Genomic DNA, 19,412 nt, shown 5'->3' on the forward strand with positions numbered 1-19,412 from the left:
ATTTGTTCCTGAATACATGCATTACATGTTTTGTAAACCGTTATATGAGGTCAAATGGGGGAAAAAAATCAATCTAGACTGTTGCATAAATCCTGAGAAGAGTAATCTTAGATTGCTGATGTAGACTGCCAAATGAAGAAAATAGCTTGAGTTCTGCTCCTTGTCACAGTGAATGATCTAGAATCCTGCTCCGTGACTTTAGCTGCTAAGATTCATGACCCTGATAAGCATTTTTTTTTCTTTTCTACTATGCGACTATCCAAAATAGCCATGAAACTGGACTCAAGAATTGTTTCTAGCTGAATCTGAAATTCTAGTACATTTTAACTCAGCATCTATAGGTTTACTTTCTAGCAGAGGGCGGTTTAGTGGAATTACTGACTTGTCCTGAAACATGCCAAATCCTTGTGGATGGTAAATGTTCATCTTATTACCATGGTTGGGACTAGATTTATATGGCCCTGCAAGATTACGCATATGAAGGTTGGCTGGATCGAGGCTTTTCTGAAGGAATGATACATCTTCTGAAAAAGAGGATGAGAGTTCTTGAGCGTTATTTACCGTGCGTCTGGTTGTTCCGGCCAGAGGACAATAATCTGTAGACTCCTCCCTTGTGCTACAGTCTGTGGAAGAACAGAAGACCTGGCTGCTGATACTCTGGGCTAGTGTTTCTGAACTTTCTGGAGATCTGGAAACACTTCCTGAGGTTATACTGCTTGAGGTGCTGTTGTGTTCTGGGGTGATTTGTACTTCTGCAGAGTAAAGGTCTGACGATATGTTGGGGTGATGAACATCAATAGCTGCTGTAGTGATGATGCAGTTACCAGGAACGACACTCTCTGCAGGTAATATATGTGTTTATTTTAGTAATATGGTGGTAAAATGCAAAGAGCAACAGATCAAAAAGAAAGGGGGAAAAAAAAAATCCCCATACACTCTCTGGGTTTCTAGAATTACCATTTCTGTGTGCGTTCGTATATTTTTCCACTACTCCATTATTTAGCTTATAAAACCACACATGTTGCAGTTCAGCTATTATTTGGATCAACAAACAGCTCACACTGACATATTAAATGCTAATTATGTTAACTCAGGGCAGAGATGCAGAATACTGCTTCACAAACAGTGTTTTTCAGATAGATATGAGTCTAATAATATTGACAGACACCCTCTGTGCAACGGAAGGATGCCCTTTTGCTTAAGAGCATAAGGTGGTGTTTGCTTATTTGCAATCCAAATTATACATTACTACCCTTATTGTCTATCCTATACAAGTAAAACCACACTTTCCAGTTTCAATAGGTTATTTTTGCTGAAACATTTGTCAGCGCCCGTTCCCCCTTAATGACTGCTGTTTCAACAGACACGGATCTAGCTTGATGTATACCATCTCACACAATAAAAGTGGTTGTGGTTCTCTTTCCTGTACCCTATGATCACTTTTTTCCATCATCAGCTGCATAACATGTACCACAGTTCTATAAGCACGTGACAAATGCCACACTGACTATATCCCCTAAAGTGTTTTTTTTCTTTTTCACACTGATCAGCCCTAACATTATGACCACCTGCCTAATATTGTGTAGGTCCCCCTTTCCCCGCCTAGACAGCCCTGACACACACAGACATGGACTCCACTAGACCTCTGAAGGTGTGCTGTGGTATCCGGCACCAAGACGTTAGCAGCAGATCCTTTAAGTTCTGTAAGTTGCGAGGTGCAGCCTCCATGGATGCATCCTGGTGCCATGTGTTCTCCAGGTAAGTGTCGCACACGCACCCAGCCATCCACGTGATGTAAAAGAAAACCTGATTTATCAGACCAGGCCACCTTCTTCCATTGCTCCGTGGTCCAGTTCTTATGCTCACGTGCCCATTGTAGGTGTTTTCAGCAGTCAACAGGGGTCAGCACGGGCAACCTGACTGGCCTGTGTTCTGACACCTTTCTATCAGAACCAGCATTAACTTTTTCAGCAATTTGTCAGCAAGTCTGTTGGAATTGACCACACAGGCCAGAATTTGCCACTACGTGTATCAATAAGTCTTGGCCGCCCATGACCCCAGCTTTTCATTCCCTGGACTACTTTTGATTACAGCAGACCGGGACCATCCCACAAGAGCTGCAGATTTGGGGATACTCTGACCCAGTCGTCTACCCATCATGTTTTTTTTTCCTGCTTTTAACTCCTCACCTGTAAGGACGAAATGTTCACTAATATATCCCACCCGCTGACTGGTGCCATGATGACAAGATTATCAGTGTTATTCACTTCACCTGTCAGTGGTCATAATTTTATGGCTGATCCATGTATATATACAGATACACCTAAGCAGGGTTAATGCTCAGTTATCAGCATCATGAAATGTATTTTCAAAATATCTAAAGAACTATGCATTTTGAGAGTTGGAGAAATGAGAGCTGTGTTTTCCCTTCCCCCAGTATTAGAAACTATGTTAAATATGTATCTGTTTCAGTATGTAATTTACAGGCTCTCCAATACCCCAGGACCCTCTCCTTTTAGTGAATTATAAGTATCGGTTATATATGGAAAATATTTCGTTAGACATACTTGGTTATAGACACACCAGGGGTTGACAAATTTGGTTTATATTTAGCAGCCAGTCAAAAAATGTAGGAGCCTTATTTTCTGTCACTAACGCACATACATACAGTAAAATAAACCCACAAACATACTTCCAGATGCATACAGACACACTATATTTGTACTTCTAACTTTGTGGCTCCGGACAGCTCTTCTGTCTGCTCCTTCATGCACCTCACATGCTGCTTTCGTCTGATCGCCGGGAAATGACATGCTCTCCCTGCGTTCAGACTCGGGCCGCGTGCTGGGACTGAGGAAGGCCTGGCAGTCGTGTTGGCAGTACTGGGCAGCACGACCCCCGCAATGCAAGGGCCTCCATTATGCAAAGTACAGTAGTCCCTGACAAAACCTTAGACTCCAGGTAGTGATTTCTGGTTTCCATGGCAACCTGGGGTTTGTTGAGCCCTGATGTATACTATGTACATATTTTGCTTACACACGCATTACACTTTAGAAATTTAGAACACTTACCGCTGCTCGGTTCATTGTAATACTGTGTGATGTAATTGTTCATGTCATCCTTCGTGATTACCTCTGAGAAACACAAAGTATGGGAAATAACGCGTCAAACAGGATGTTCGTTAGCAACAAAAATACAAATAGAGTTTATTTGTATAGTAAAGATTTCCCATTTCAGGATACCACTGCATTACGCAATAACAATATATAAAAATATGAACCATTTGGTCCATCTAGTTTGCTGTTTTTCCAGTGACCTTAGGTCTTATATTTAGGACAGCTTTGCGTATATAACCATGCATGTTAAGTTCCCTCACTATGCTAATATCTGCCCTTCTGCTGGATTAGAGTGGATAGATAAGTGGAAGTAGATAAATATTAATTAATACATGAAAACTACCTTCCTTAGTGGGCTGGCTTTCTAAAACAAAAGATATATTGCCAAGTCTTAGGCCATCGCTTAAGGCTGCATAGACCTCAGCCACCGATTTGCCCACTAATGTCCTATTCACGGCGAATCTGTGGGAATTAGTGCCCATTCAGCCAAAAGAGCATTTTTAAAACCAGGCACTGGCATCTGCCAAACCCAGATTCATCACTCCAGGGAACACGTTTCCACTGATGCACAGTCCAGTGCCAATGTGCTTTACACCACTCCAGCCGACCATTGGCATTGCACATCGTGAACTTAGGCTTGTGTGCAGTCGCTCAGCTGTGGAAACCCATTTTACGGAGCTCCCGCCACACACTGCTTGTGGTTTATGTTGCTGACAGCACCACGTTTAAAGTCACTGAGCTCTTCAGTATTCTCTTGCCAATGTTCGTCTTGACTTTATACCTTTGTTTGCAAGGGGTAAGGCTGAAACACGTAAATGTAATAATCAGGAATGGTGTCCACGGGTTTTTGGCCATATATTGTATGGATGGTTCCTGTTGTAAATGAACGATTTCAGTGGAAGTGCTTTCCTGTAAGATTGCTTCAAGCTGCCAATCAGAGGTGAGAATTGTTGGAGCACAGAGAAGGTGAGGAGCATAATGTTACCTCCCCAACTACAGGTTAACATCTTTGTAACTACTAGTGCAAAAACCTTGCCATACCTTCCTTATTGAAACATCACATTCCTTCCAAAAATAGCAATGCAATATTCCAGATATCATTTCTCTGCAAATCCTCCTACTAATCCATACGGCCTTTCCCTATGAACATGCCCCTTCCCATCCATTATTTGCCATGACTTAATACAGCCACCCTCTACGCCCTCTTCTCTAGCAGGCAACACAGCTAAGCAGTAAAACTCATACAAGCTGGAAAGCTGTTCAGATCCTGTGTTGATGGCAGGTGACCTGCACAATAGTATAGTGGTGAGAAAAGATTTACACTTGTGGTTTTTAAGTACTGTAGTGTTACAGGAACGGCATCACTGAAGGTACTTGTGGTTTATCAGTTTTAAGTACTCAGTAACAGTGGGACACCCTTTATGTGTCTGGTTTCCCAGCTCTTACTGGGCTTCTGGAAATGGGTTCTGGCAGCAGAGCGTTACCCACCATGCTTGGCTTTTTTTAAAATCAGGTCTAATAATTTTTTTTTGTCTAATGCGTTTAGATCTCATGATTTGTGATTTAGAAGGCTGAAGTGTAGCCATATTTAAGGATCATGACACTTAAATCGTACTCACTTTGTATTGGAAAGCCTCCCTTCACCAGGGTCAGTGCATGTTTATCTTGGAAAGGCTGAGCATAATGGACTTTTCTTTTTTTCTTCAATCTTATTAATTATATATTTATAGCTACAACATCAGCTGTTATCCCCAACCATATTTCAGAGACATGATAACTGGGAAGCGATTGTAACTGTAGTTTATAAGGTCTAAGTATGACCCTGTTTTCCGAGTTGGGTAATGGTAACGGAGTGTTAGCTGATGTACTTGATAGTTAATCGGTATAAGAGTTGCCGTTTTGACAAATGTTCCCTTCTCCCGGAGAGCTGTATATCCCACAGCCCTTTGGGAACACTGACAGCTCTGTACAGCACTTTGCGGTCTGCAGGTGAAATAAACAGATGTTTTCTGTTCAACATGTTCTGCGCTGTATACGACTCGAACCGCTAACTTTCTGCATCCTAAAGACGACAATTAAATTTGACAATGAGATGGAACGAGTCTGTTTTCCCGGTCTGGGTTTAAAAGCTTTTTTGGCCATCTTGTGGCTGAATTGCCTGCAGTCAGAGGAGGGCTGTGTTCTAATGTGAAAGTTTAGAAAGAGCCTGAATGTAGCTGTGGGCTGTTAAGACTCTAGGAACCACGTACAGCGGTTCAGCTATCTGATGTTCAATCGAATCATTGTTCCCATCTATAATTAATGGTTAATGCCACCTTACCACACACATCCACACACGCCACTTCACCTCCGATACCTCGCTCAGTGACATGCTTAACAGATAAGCTTTGCATGACCATATATGCGACACTAGAAAGGAGTACGTGTGGAGGAGCATAAACTGCATGCAGTTTCACTATTTTTATTCGGATGTTCTAATTAAAACTAAGGCTCTTGCAAGAATTCATTATTATACGGTTCCAGAGAATCCCTATAAGCATTTTATACGCTAAAAAGGCTTGTAGACTTCAAGATCAATCAACTAACCCCACATTACGACAACACATCACACCACATAGCTAATACAGAAACCGCTCACTGGAACTCAGCCACACCTTGGGTAAAAATATCCCATAAAACATACATACCTGTTATGTTTAAAAGAAATGTTATGTTTCCCAGACAAATTCATTAAAGAGATATTCCTCTCTTTAAATACATACATTACACATTCATCTTAAATCAAAATTTAAATGATAAAAATGCACTGGAGTCCAAGCAAAGTGAATGTGTATGTATATACAGTATTTAGGGATAGAAATAGAAAAAAAGACAAGTCTATCAATTTCAACCCTCTTGCAGATGTAGAATCCCACATTGCAGCGATTCCAAATTATGTCTAAAAAAATCCTTCCTGACCCTAAAACGGCTTCTTATTTCTTACTGGATCAACAAACTATAATTAATCATATTCTTCTTAACTTTTGCAAACACAAAACAATTGAGCCAAACTTAAAGGCACTTATTGAATTTGATAGAGCAACCCTTGTTTGTAGTGAACTCCACATCTTTACTGTTCCTAGCGAGTTTTATTTATTTATATATTTTTTTAAAGTAAGACTTTTGTACTTGGGTATACTGCATCATTTAGATTTCAATGTACATATGTGTGAGAAAAGTGACAGACATTGACAAGTCATTAAAGAAGAACATCTCACCTAAACATTTTTTGGGATGTGTGAGAATTGCTAAATACAAGGAAAACTACTGGTGCCAGAGTTGTCTCAAGATAGCCCAAACATCAAATGAACTTCAGGTAGACCTACTTGGTGCTTGAGACCCTGGCACGGTTCATACTGTAAATCCTAGCATCCACTGAATTTTAATGTGTACTGTAGAGCGCCAGTGGAATAAAAAAAAAATAAAAAATACTTGACGAGAGATTTAGAATATGATTGGAATTCATTTAGATTTGGCATTATGGCTGCTTATTGTGTGACACAGCCTCCATAGCATGCCATTTCTAGGCACCTGGTGTCTTTAAGGCAGAGTGGTAGAATACAATGTCATATCCCGGCGCTAAGCAGGAGAGACAGCTGGAGGTTCTGGCCAAGGGCAGTGCGAAAGATAAATACATTGCTGTATGTTATAACAATCACATGGTTGTAGATAAAAAAGCTTAATAATATAAATGACACCAATCACGTGTAAATAGTGCAAAGGTATAGGAGAAAATTTAAAGTATAAAATATGAAATATACTCCCCAAGAACGCACTTCAGTAACCCTCAAAAACACTCCAACAACAAGAACAGGGGCGCATGTGCATGTAGGGAAAAAAACTAAATATAATAGCGTAATCCCGTGGGTACATAAATCTAGTAAAAAAAAGTGTTATAGCTGCACTCACAAACTATGACAGTACAGGAGGCTCTTCAGAAAACTTTATACAAGCAGATCTTTATTTCTTCTATAGGATCTATAAGTGAACCAAAGAAAACAAATCGTGCAGTATCTTCATGTATTGCAAAAGAAGGAAAAGCAGAATGCATTTACAGTGTTTTCGGCACGACCTCACTGTTATGCATGAGCGTATTATTGATCAAAAGTCCTGTGTTTTGTAGATGATGAATGTGACCGCCTAATTCTATTTATGTATATGTAATTGTATTGCACAGAGATACCTAGGTATAATTTACTCACCATGAGCCAGCTCTGTGATGTTTTCTGTTGTTTCATCATCAGAATTTGGCATCACCTTGAAGCGTTCATTTTGTTTTTGAAGCTCATGCGGAAGCTTTAAGGCTCTCTCTCTCTCTGCTACCAGATCCAAGTCCTGTTGTGCGAGGTGGGCTCTCAGCTGCCTAATCTCAAACTGGGAGAAATAGAACATATCATGGTAAAAATGCAAAGTAAGACCTTATATCAACTATAAAAAGGATAGTAAGTCACTTGCCCAGCAGAATAAATTCATACGAACAGCATGCTTATTTTTTCGGAAGGATTTGTTTACTGAAGGGAGCTGATCCCATTACATTTTCCTGGTCTACGTGTGATATTGATTTGATGTTATGAATATAGTGACTGCCATCTAGTGTTAAATTAAAAGACTGTAAAGTTCCAGAGGCCATGGGTTCAACAGGTCAGTAGCTACAGCTGACCATGTGCATAAATTCTTTCACATGCTACCTTCATTTTTGTGTGTTCTGTGAAAAACAGATTCGTGTCTATATCAAGTCATCTACGTATTGTGTGCGTATGTATGTATATATACACACGCACACACACACACACACTGAACAGCCATATTATAATGGCCAACTGCCTAGGGGGTTAAAAGGCATAACATGGGCAGAGTGGCATATAGGAGGGTAAAAGGCATATCAGGGAGGCAAAGTGGCACATAGGTGGTATAAGGCATTTCTGGGGGCAGAGTGGCAAGTCTGGGGGCAGGTTGGCAAATAAAAGGAAATAAAAACAAACAAAAAAAAGTTTACATGAATTAAACTTTTTTCCTTTAGAGTGGTCTTATAATCAGGCTTTTTCTTTTTTTTTTTATTAATATTCAGATTTTGGGGGGTCGTCTTATAATCGAGCAAATACGGTAATAATTCCTGGTCAGCAACAATATTTGCCAGGATGGGTCCCTTCACTCATACTCATTAGCCCTCTTCTGCTACCAGTGTTCACCACAAATCAACCCCTGCTGCTAAGCAGTCCACTTTTGGTTCTGTTTTGTTCCCTTTAAGTGTCCCCTTTTAAGAAAGTGTGGTTTAGCTACTGTTGTACAGCCACCTGAGATGAGGACTAACAGGTTGTACGATCTAAGATGCCGCTACGTAACTGCACAGTCTCTTTACCTGACCTGTTGAAGAACATCTATGGGATTCTGCTCACCCTCTGTCTACCTCAGTATATAAAGTAAGCAGATCATGATTATGAGTATAACTGCCGACATTAAGTATAGAAATCTGAATCCTTAGCTTTTTTGCAGAGTCCATTAAATGCTATTGTTGCCAAATATAACAATGTAACATGTATCTACTAGAGGGAGTACAAATGTTGGCAAATGATGGAACGGCACTATAAACTTCAAATCTTTCGGTGGGCTGGTGGAAGTGGGGGTCAAGGCATTTTTTTCCCTGCAATACTTAATATACATGAAGCAACACACGAGTCTTGTGCTGGCCAGTACTATAAGAGGAGTTGGAGTTAATACCATGAGATAAGGCTAACAAGCTTAGATCTAGATCATACAAGTGAAAAAAATCAAACACTCCAAAGAGAAGCACATGACTTTTTTCAATGATAAAAGCAGGGCTAGCTTGGTCAGGAGAAAGAGAGGTGAAAGCAAATAATATAAAGTGTGCAACATACAGGAGAATTTTTATTTTTATAAGACCCTCAGTTTTCAGGAACTCGGCCAAAGAAATATCCATTCTCTGGGCAGCAAGCTGTACTGTCATGTAAAGTATATACATAAATAAATAATAATAATAATATAAAAAGATTACCAACCAGTGAAAGCAACAGGAAATAATCGCAGATTATGAGCTTGTGTAAACTTCTCCTGCCATCAGGCTGTGGTGGTAAGGAATGCAGTTGTTGCACTAGGTGGACAGGTGAAATTGTATGTAATGTGCAAGCAATATTTAGGGCAACAATACCTGGACCCTTTCAGTTCACTTAGGACTTACTGGTACGTCCTTACAACCTGTGGCAAAAAGCCGGATAAGAACACATCGGTGTGTCCTGACTTTGTTCCAGCGGTGGCTACATGGTAGAATTTTCGTTGGCGGAAGCCAGCTGAACGTGTGACAGTGCTTGCCAAAAGCCCTGGTACACGGTCATTCAAGGAATGCCTGATCACGCAATCGGTCATTCCTTTCCGGGAGGTGTCACTGCTGACACCCACCAGAAGTTCACTTGAGGACAACAGGGCCTTTCTAGACCATGGTGGGCTCTCACACTGCTCCCCTCTGCTGGCTGATCACACATATTGCAACCCACAATGTGGGAACATAATGAAGTATGAATAAAATATATATAATAAATATGTTTCTTCTAATAAAAAGTGCACCTCAGCCCTTCCACTATAACTAAAAATATATACATAAAAAACACGACCCCAAACCCCATATGCTGCGATACCTACAGTGTAGAACAAAATTTAAGCAAGATTACAAATTTTGTTTTTTTTATTTTAGTATAGTTTTTTTTTTTTTAATCTATTTTCACCAATAATTATGTTTTATGTATTTTTATGGTTTTAAAAAGAAGGCCCTACTTTTGAACAAAATGATGTATAATTTGTGCAGGTTAATCAAATGTGGAAAAGGGGAACAAAGGGTTAAGAAACATTATAAAAGCCTTAAAGGGTTACACTTAATGAGCTCATTTACCATTAGCGTTCAATAACAGTAAATAAGTCTATACTAGTCAAACAGCCAATGGGAACTAGGAAACAATTCTCAGAATACCTTTTTGTCTCCTCTGGACATTTAGTGTACAAGACACTGTTTGTCCTCAATTAGATTATTAATTTCGCTACTACACATGTGTATGATGTGTGTGTGATTAGCTATAGCGTTTCTTTATATGGCAATTCCACGGTATATCCTGTCAGTAGGCAAAATGCCGTGGTGGAAGCTGACAGCATGTATTATTCCGGTTTTATTTCGGTCTGGTCTGCTGTAAACCGGCACACGTGTGTATGTTGCTCTGATGTGCCTTTTAAACTTGCAATCCAATCATAACTTAACACTGTACAACACTGCTATTTAAACTTGGCAGTCTGTTGACTTTAAACACAATAACAACTGCTGTTAAAGAGCAAGTGCAGCTGGGTTGTGAGCGGTTCTACACGATGCAAACTATTCTTTAGTTTTCAACAAAAAGATTGAAAGAGTGATGGTTTGGCACTCCATGGACATTTTCCAGTCGTGTTAATACCAGAGCACTAGGTGGTAATGGGGTAGGAAAACACTGTTATGCATCTTTAATCACGGGCTGCGTTCCTGAAATCCTGTTAAACTATACAATGGAAAATGGTTGTTGAGTATATTTTAGTTTTTTGGATAGTCCAGACATCTAAGGGGTTATGTATAAAAGTGAACATGTTGCAAATTTCTTATAACCAAAGCAACCAATGGAGTGTTAATGATGACATCATCACTACACTAGTTGCTATTATTATATGATCCATTTTAATATAAAACTTCCAGTGTATGTCTGCTTACAACTGAAGTAGTTGTGGTGACAAACTACTGCGGTGGCACCGACTTGTATACACAGTGTGCTGCAGCACATAATGTTTCTCAAAGAATATAATAGTAATTAGTACATTAAGTTCAGAGCACTGATCACCAGGATTTTGGTACTAGGCCGCTGATGAAAACTTAACATACCGCTTGCTCTTGGCACATCTGTGTCAGTCTGTCCAGCTGCTCCTCTTGTATCAGTTTGGCCTTTTCATACTGCTGCACCACAATCTCCATCTCCGTTTTAACAGGCAACATATAAGCTGAACAGACAGAGAGATTGCATAGTTAACCCCAGATGGACATCCAAAAGATGCTTGGGGACTAGAACACCCATAATACTCAAGCAGCAACTGAATCAAAGCGTGTCTTCAGCTTGGCTTAGCTTCCTGGGGAGACGTACTTCCACAGCAGCTGCAGAGCCACCATCAAATTGGCGACATCATTCTTACTAATGTTATCGAAACCATGCATAAATAAATCTAAACAATTATTAACCCTTACAAATGCAGCAAATTGACATTCCAAATAATTCACATAAATATTAATCTGCACAAGATTTAGGCACATATTACTCACCATCCATGATTCTTTTCACTCTCCATATCCTCAGGGAAATGAAAAGACTTATGGCATCCCATGGACTGCTTGGGCCATTTGCAACAGTTGAGGCTACCATAGGAGCCAATGAGAGAATAATCAATGCCCCATCAAGCACCTGCCGTGGTCAAAGATAAAAAGATTGTCTCTTTAAAAAGAGAACTCTCACAGGGAAACAGGTAAGCTCTAGAACAGTGATAGCACTGTGGATATTACCGAATTACAACAGCCAAGATCCTGGGATTCGCCAGTCTGTGTACCCAGTGAATTCCAGCCCGAGGAGCCTGGGATCATATCTTAATACCATGTACAGAGCTACATGTTGGCTTCATCTGTTCTAGAAGGGATTCTCCTGGATAGTTTCACAGAGGCATTTTGCCAGAAATGAATAACTACACGATAATTTAGCATTTGTCAATTTGAAGTTCCTGGGACATATCAGCTTCAGTTAAGGAGGGCAGGATAAGAAGTGGGGGCTCAGACCTGCTCAGAGTAAAATGAATTAACAACCTACAATTTATATTAATATACTGAAGATAAGATCATAAAGATTGGCCATTAACGTCAGAAGATCCTATATTAAAACGACCACACATCTATTATATGCATTGAAGTGGTTTTACGCCACACGCTGATTGTCTGTATAATATTACAGTATACAAAAGCTCCTGCGCTAGAATGTATAAAGACGTTGCTTAAAAGTACAGTATTGAAATGCAGTATGTATTTGTGCTTCCACATAACCATCATACAACTAAAGCTGAAACTCCAAAATATGTATTGTGAAATTAATAAGTAGTGCTTGTTGCAACAAATATTTTTTGAGATTTTTATTTATTTCTAACACATGTACATGTAGACACACCGCCTTGGATAGCTACTTCTTTCTAAAGCTGGAATCAAGTGTCCGTTCATCAGCGCCGATGCAGTACTAAAATAACGAGGACGGATGGATATCCCCTTTATTTTAGTTTTGACTATTCTTTGTGAAGTTAATTCCAAAGGATTCCCTCTGTCTCTGTACACAGACATGAATAAAAACAAGGAGTACATTAATTAAAGTGTGCATGCAAGTTAGCATTTGCACCATAATACAAAATGACTTACCTCAACTTTATTTTCAATGTACTCCCAAATACCAAGAATAACAATTCTTAAAACCGTCTAAATAAAAAAGAAAAGAAAAAAGAGAGAGAAAAAAAATCAAAGCTTTACCAAATTTGGTTTGGATCTCAAGCCTTGCCATACACTAACATACATTTACACATGCTAACACCATACAGTAACATTTACACACAGTAACATATTATGTTCATAAACACTAACACCTTACAGCAACACACACAGACACTAACATTCTACGCTCATGTACACATATGCTAACACCATACACTAATACACACAGGAAAGCTGTGGGTGTCGGAACCCCTGGGGCACCAGGAAGTGGTTTCTAGTCCGCATGGGGACCTGGTACCCTTGGTTTGTCAAGCCCTGACCTAACAGCTAATAAATTGTTCGGGAGGTGTACCCCTGCTGTTGTATGCCATGCGATGGATTATAATTTTGTAATAAAGGAGCTATTTTTGAAACCTTTATTTGGCAGCTCCTGCTTCCTCTCCTTTTTGCTGTACGTGGATTAGATCATGCCTGTTTTTGTTATCTTTATGATTTTAATACCCCCCTTGCTCCTAAGAACTAAACCCTGAGACTTCTCAGTATCATTCCTCCAACTATATGTCAATTAGACTTGTGCCAATGACTATTCTATTTTCAATGGTATTATGTAGAAGAATAAGTTCACATCACATCTGCCATTTTTCTATTGTTCCAACCTTAAATTCATAAACATTTTCGGTTACACCATTGATCTTTAGATTTCCACCACAGCAGTAGTTTCTCACCTCAACAAAGAACATGGACAGAATTGACAGGCTGATCCAGTGGATGATTCCTGAGCACTGAGATGCACTCGAGACTGAAAAAGACAGGAGAAAAATGAATTTACTGCAATTTGTGAAATGCAAGGCTTGCTTTTTTGATGAAAAAAAAAAAGTGTCTAATAAAATCTTGCTCTCTCTCTCTTCTATTCACAATTCAGCTTGCTGGCTGAGGGTCAAATGTTTTAACAAACTATGATACAAGATAGTTAGGCTGAACTTGCTCATCTTGCTAAGTGCTACACTCACACCACAAGTACACCCCAGAGAACTTATGTATACGACTCACACTGGAGGAGTTTAGTGTCTATCAGAAGTTCCACCGTCATTAGGATCACCACCAGAATCACACAAGCCACCAGGAAGCTGTTTACCCCAGCACTAAGCAGGAAAGCTTGCCACACAGTGGCTCTTCTGCCACAGCAGGGCTTCAGCCAGCTATACCTAAAATCATAACGAAAGATCAACTGCCAAATCCACAGTATACATTTATATTTTTGGTGTCAAAAGTATATATATGCTGCAACAATGTCAATGGCCTAAGCTTATCACTTACAAGCGATTACACTTTTTAATTTAACAATTCTGATGAAGTGGCCACTGCAGAAAAAAACACAAACTTTTAAACAAATAATGCAGAACAACTAGAATGCATATCATAAAAAAGCCATTGTTTGACGTTGGCTGATGAGTATACCCATCATTTGTAAAATGACCACAGTTATAAACAGCATTTGGCATTCGTGGAAAGGACCTGCTGCTCTGGTAACCAGTGTGCCCAGTGATTTCAGCATGAAGCCATTTAATGTTACAAGAGAGACACAATCTCTGTTCATTATACACTGCTCTCATGTAAGTGTAGTGCGTAAAATTAATATTAATTATATATGCATATACACCGATCAGCCATAACATGATGACCAAACTGTGATGCACTGTGTGTTCTGACACCTTTCTATCAGAACCAGCATCAGCTTTTCAGCTATTTGAGCTACAGTAGCAAGTCTGTTGGATTTGACCACACAGGCCAGGCTTTGCCTCCACATGTATCAATAAGCCTTGGCCGCCCATGACCCTGTCGCTGGTTCACAGCTTTTCCTTCCTTGGATCACTTCTGACCACAGCAGACTGGGAACACCCCAGTTTTGGAGATGCTCTGACCCAGTCATCCAGCCATCACAATTTGGCTCATGTCAAAGTCGATCAGATCCTTACGCCTGCCTGTTTTTCCTGCTTTGTGCACAAAAAGGTTCAGTTGCTGCCTCATATATCCCACCCACTGACAGGTGCCATGGGAACAAGATTATCAGTGTTATTCACTTCACCTGTCAATGGTCATAATGTTATGGCTGATCGGTGTATATTACAGATAGATAGATAGATAGATAGATAGATAGATAGACACACACACACATATGTTTTTCATAAAAATGCAATTTATAACACATTCTAAGATACATACTGTGGATTTGCCATGCTGCCAGAGGGTTCAACCGCAGAAACAGTATGTTCATAGTTCAGATAATCTTTAATCTAAATATTAGAGAAAATACATTCATGGTACCCATCTGTAAGATATAAGAAACATGATCACAATACAAAGAAACCTAGAAAGGATCTTTCAACATGTTGTACTCTTAATTACTAATACAGCTGCAACTTTTAAGAAATTCTGTATACGACACTTGTGTTTACACCCACATTAATCCAGAAGCATCCAGTTACGTTTAGGGACAACCTGACAGTGTCTGTCTTTTTTTTTTTTTTTATTAAAAAGTAAAAGGAATATCAATATTTACAATCATAATTCATTAAAATTGGGTACCTTTTATTTTTTCTTATTGAAAGCGGCTTGATCACAAATCATGAAACAGTTTCCTGAAGTCAGGGTGTATAAGTCAGGAATGCTTGATCGGCATGTAGGCAGAAGCATAGCAAGTGTGTTCACACACTTCAACAATGCTTGATGTCTAGGTCATGGGTGGCATCTTTCATTTGGTCAGTCCTTCAGTGGGGTGTTCAAGGCTCAGGCTGTGGGCTGCAGGAAAACCAGCTTTGTAAAGGACACTTGCTGTAAGAGCAGCAAACACTGTAAAAAAAAAAAAAAAAGTATAAATGTAAAATATAACTTACCTGTAATATAGATTGTGCTTAGAGAAAACACCATAAAAATTGCATAAAAGCGAAGATGACTTTAGTTGTTGTGGAATTAGGACTCCCACGGCACGTGTTAACCGATTTGACTCAGAACAGATAATCCATAAAGCCAAATCTAGTTAGTAAAATAATATTATAGACGGTCATTCTAGTAAAGATTATACCTTATATTGGCTAACTGAAGTATAATAGATTACAAGCTTTCAAGCCTATTTAGGTCTCTTGTTCAGGCACATATGCATAGTAAGAGACCCAGAAAGGTATCAGCTTTTCCAAATATTCTCTATTTCTACGGCTAACCCAGTAAAACTCTGGTGACCCTTCATATTAGCTAGAGAAAGTTGAAAATTCTTCCATGAGATAAAAACAGTTTGAGGTTATTAGGACCGTTTGACTGGAAGCGTGAACCGGATATTTGAGAGGCCATCACTTCAAAAATAGTGCAAGACAAAGGCTGAATCCATACGGCATTGTGTTTGTTTCATCTGAATCACTGCTAATTAACATGAAAACTACTTAGTGAATAAAAATGCCACCAGATTTTTGTAGTGAATGATTCCGATTCAGCAAACAGCCAATTCAGTCAAGTGCAGAAATAGAAATTGTTGAGGGGTGGAAGCTGAGAAACACATTACCGGTAAATCATTTTTTGACGCATCTGTGTACAGTGATTTTGATGAACGCGTACGATTAAACACCAATAAACAATACAATCATGTTTAATGTATAAAATAATATCAACATGCCTGTGAATCAATATACAAAGCCACAACAGCAAGAACCAGCGTCATTACCCAATCTAACATACCGTCCAAGCCACCATTTTCAACCGACTACCTATCTAACATTTTGCAGGAATGTTTAAGGGGCATTTATCCTGCAGGATCTCATTCTCACCCGTGCACGCTGTCAATCTCATTCTCACCCGTGCACGCTGTCGATCACATTCTCACCCGTGCATGCTGTCAATCTCATTCTCACCCATGCATGCTGTCAATCTCATTCTCACCCGTGCATGCTGTCAATCTCATTCTCACCCTGCAGGATGCACCTTTCACTCCTCAGGCCTTGATCATTTAGCTCGTTAAATCACTGACATCCCTCTGCTTTAGTCTCCCTTATTCTGTTCATTGTTGCTGCGTTTAGAACCTCAGAGGTAACAGTGATCACCATACAATGCTGAGTGCCCAATGATACATGGATTCTGCAGATTGGCCATAGAGGGTGTATTTTTGATAAGCTCCATTCATTAAATGGGAGACACTTATCTACCTCCATCTTTCCCACCTTATGCCATTCACAGCATGCCAGCTCAACTCGCTTGTTTCACGCTTAAGCCACTCACCCCTTTAACTTTCCTACATGACTCCTTCACCTTGTACGTCCCGTTACTTCTGCCCCCTTACGGACCCGCGCCTCCTCCACTTTCTCCGCCGTCTCCTTGGAAACCGCGACACTGAGTCAGCACCTCGTGACCGAGAGCCTCGGCCAATTAGAGCAGACGCTGGCTTAAAGGCATTCTCGCGCTGAGTGATGACAAAAAAACGCTGGGTTCATCTCAGGTTAGCGACACGGAGTTCTAAGCAACAGCCACAAGTCACAAGCAACGCGAATGTTAAGCGCAACGTTATAGGAAGGCCACGGTTTGTCTAAAGACGGGGACTGATTCGAGTTTATAAAGCCGGCTTCAGTAAAATCACTTCTTTAACAAAACCTCAGAGACAAACTTGTATTGTAGCTCCTGTGTTTGAAACTCCGGCCTTGTGCGTTTGTGTGATGAACTTAGTGTGAGCGAGAGACACAGAATATCTCATGACAGTGCTAATAATAATAACAATAATTAATTCATATTATAAAATGGATATAGTCATAGAAGACTATTTAGAAGTTCGTTAAAGCTGTTATTGGGCCGGTGCCTGCCAAGATGTAGCATAACATAAGAGGGCTGCTCTGAGGGAGCACTAGGTGGCTCCTTTAACTGGGTACACTTATACAAATGTATCTTGATGTTACATCTATCACTAATTATATAGAAAGAGAGAGTCTATGGGTTTATTAATTACTATGAGTTACTTTTTAGGTGAGCTGACGCAAGATGCAGCGTTTTAGCGCCATTTTTTGCTGCACAGGCAGGGTGAAGACCCATGCGACCGTACAATGGGTAACCGGGGTGGAATAACTCTCAAGTACTATAATGTAACTTGTCGCCCTAAAATAAGGCTTTGGTGGGATTGTGTTTGGCCTCCCAAACTATTGGACAAACCGCAAAGCGACGACTTCGTCTACAACCAGGCTTATGTGCCGATTACAAAGAACTGGGCTAGTATTTTGATTAATAGGCGCACTCGTGGCTAAGCTTACCCCCTCAGCCGAGGAAACCTCGCATTTATTTTCCCTTTGCAGATGAACAGCCCCCAGTGGGAATTTTCCATCTTAATTTATTATTTGGCCTATAAAAGGTTGATTCGTTTTCCGTTTGGTTACTAATTAAATTCTACTTGTATGCACAAAGGTGAACACGGTCACGAGGCGGCAAGTAATGCATTCTTGGAAATAACTAGAAGCGTAACTAAAATACCAGAGCCCGTGGCTACTATCGGCCACATCACCAGAAAGTAGCCAGGTGAGCATTGAGCATTACTGAGACATTAGAGGTTATATGACCTGCATCTCTATAGCTAGTCTATGTCATAACATATGTAATCTTTAAGCCCCCATATTGCCCTATTATTTATTTGTTTTTTTCCCATATCCTACTGTTAATAGTTTGTTTTTTTAATTCCATTTGTAAAATTGTCACATTGGTTGAACTACCTCGATCATTACTTTTTCACAACTACCTTGTTCTAGGTGTGATCATAAAGGTTGCCTAATTATAGGCAGAGCACATTTGGCAAATTTAATTTCTTTATTGGCTAACTGAAGAAGATTGCAACTTTGCAAGCTTTCAAGACTATGTAGGTCTCTTTTCCATGCATATTCTACCATATAATATGCCTGAAGAAATTACCTACATAGTCATAAAAGCTTGCAATCCATTATACTTCAGTTAGCCGACGAATCATTTTTACCAAATTTGCCCTTTCTATGGCTAATGCTGTACAACTCTGCCTAATTATAGACAGGGGTAGTGAGTAAGATACTGTAACATCTAACTTAAAGCAAATAGTATTACATTACATTTTTCACTAATATTTATGATGTATTTTTCAGTAATTTAATTGAATGGGGAAAGTGTCAGGCGTCCTTTACTCTGGGAAGCTACCATGCTTATTTGTTTATATATTTTCTTCATACTAAATGATGGGATATTTATACAAATATGGAAATATTTTGTATATTGCATAAACAACCTATCATTTAGCGTGACCAATATATAAAAGCGAGCAGGGTAGCTTTCTAGAGTAAAGGCTCATATACTGTATTTTGCTTTGATCATGTTTTATGATTAACCTGCTTTTATCTTTTACACATGATGCTTTGATTCCGTTCCCTGTTTTCCTTGATAGTTGGCCTGTCATGTAACCAACCGAGCATAAAAGCCGTTGCACGTGTTGCCTTAAGATAGTGGAGTTTATTCAGCTTCGTGGTGTATTGCAGGTGAGCTCAGGTGAAATTAACTATTTAACTATAGCAGAAGAAACTCCTCGGGGCTGGCCCTTCAGTTTGAGTGGAGCACTGAAGACACAAGTGCAAGGTATTATGGGTACATATCTGAGCAAATTATATCAATGTCAGTGCTGTCAACGTGGAAAATTGGATCAGTGCTAAATTAGAGAGCAGTCTACCTGAACTTCTTTACTT

The 19,412-nt window shown here is 39.7% G+C and overlaps 1 protein-coding gene across 1 annotated transcript; it reads right to left on the reverse strand.

Annotated features, from left to right (window-relative positions):
* Nucleotides 1-282: 282 nt before the first annotated feature.
* LOC149298670 (transmembrane protein 266-like) lies at nt 283-17,754 on the reverse strand. Its single transcript, XM_089487034.1, has 10 exons — nt 17,682-17,754; nt 15,585-15,723; nt 13,741-13,895; nt 13,416-13,489; nt 12,622-12,678; nt 11,494-11,632; nt 11,062-11,177; nt 7,358-7,529; nt 3,072-3,134; nt 283-839 (listed from the first exon to the last, which is right to left on the reverse strand). Exons 1-10 carry the CDS (start codon nt 17,752-17,754, stop codon nt 283-285), a joined length of 1,545 nt encoding a protein of 514 aa, XP_089343160.1.
* Between the last annotated feature and the right edge of the window lie 1,658 nt (nt 17,755-19,412).

The sequence above is a fragment of the Sceloporus occidentalis genome, unplaced genomic scaffold (assembly GCF_023333645.1).
Source record: "Sceloporus occidentalis isolate IW3139 unplaced genomic scaffold, rSceOcc1.0.p SCAF_31, whole genome shotgun sequence".
Lineage (NCBI taxonomy): Eukaryota > Metazoa > Chordata > Lepidosauria > Squamata > Phrynosomatidae > Sceloporus > Sceloporus occidentalis.

Coding starts and splice junctions, on each gene's coding strand:
- LOC149298670 (XM_089487034.1), bottom strand. CDS start 17,754: ATGGGTCTTCACCCTGCCTGTGCAGCAAAAAATGGCGCTAAAACGCTG. Junction 7,530..11,061: donor AGATGTGCCAAGAGCAAGCG/GTATGTTAAGTT, acceptor TATTTCTCCCAG/TTTGAGATTAGGCAGCTGAG. Junction 3,135..7,357: donor CATCACAGAGCTGGCTCATG/GTGAGTAAATTA, acceptor TGTGTTTCTCAG/AGGTAATCACGAAGGATGAC.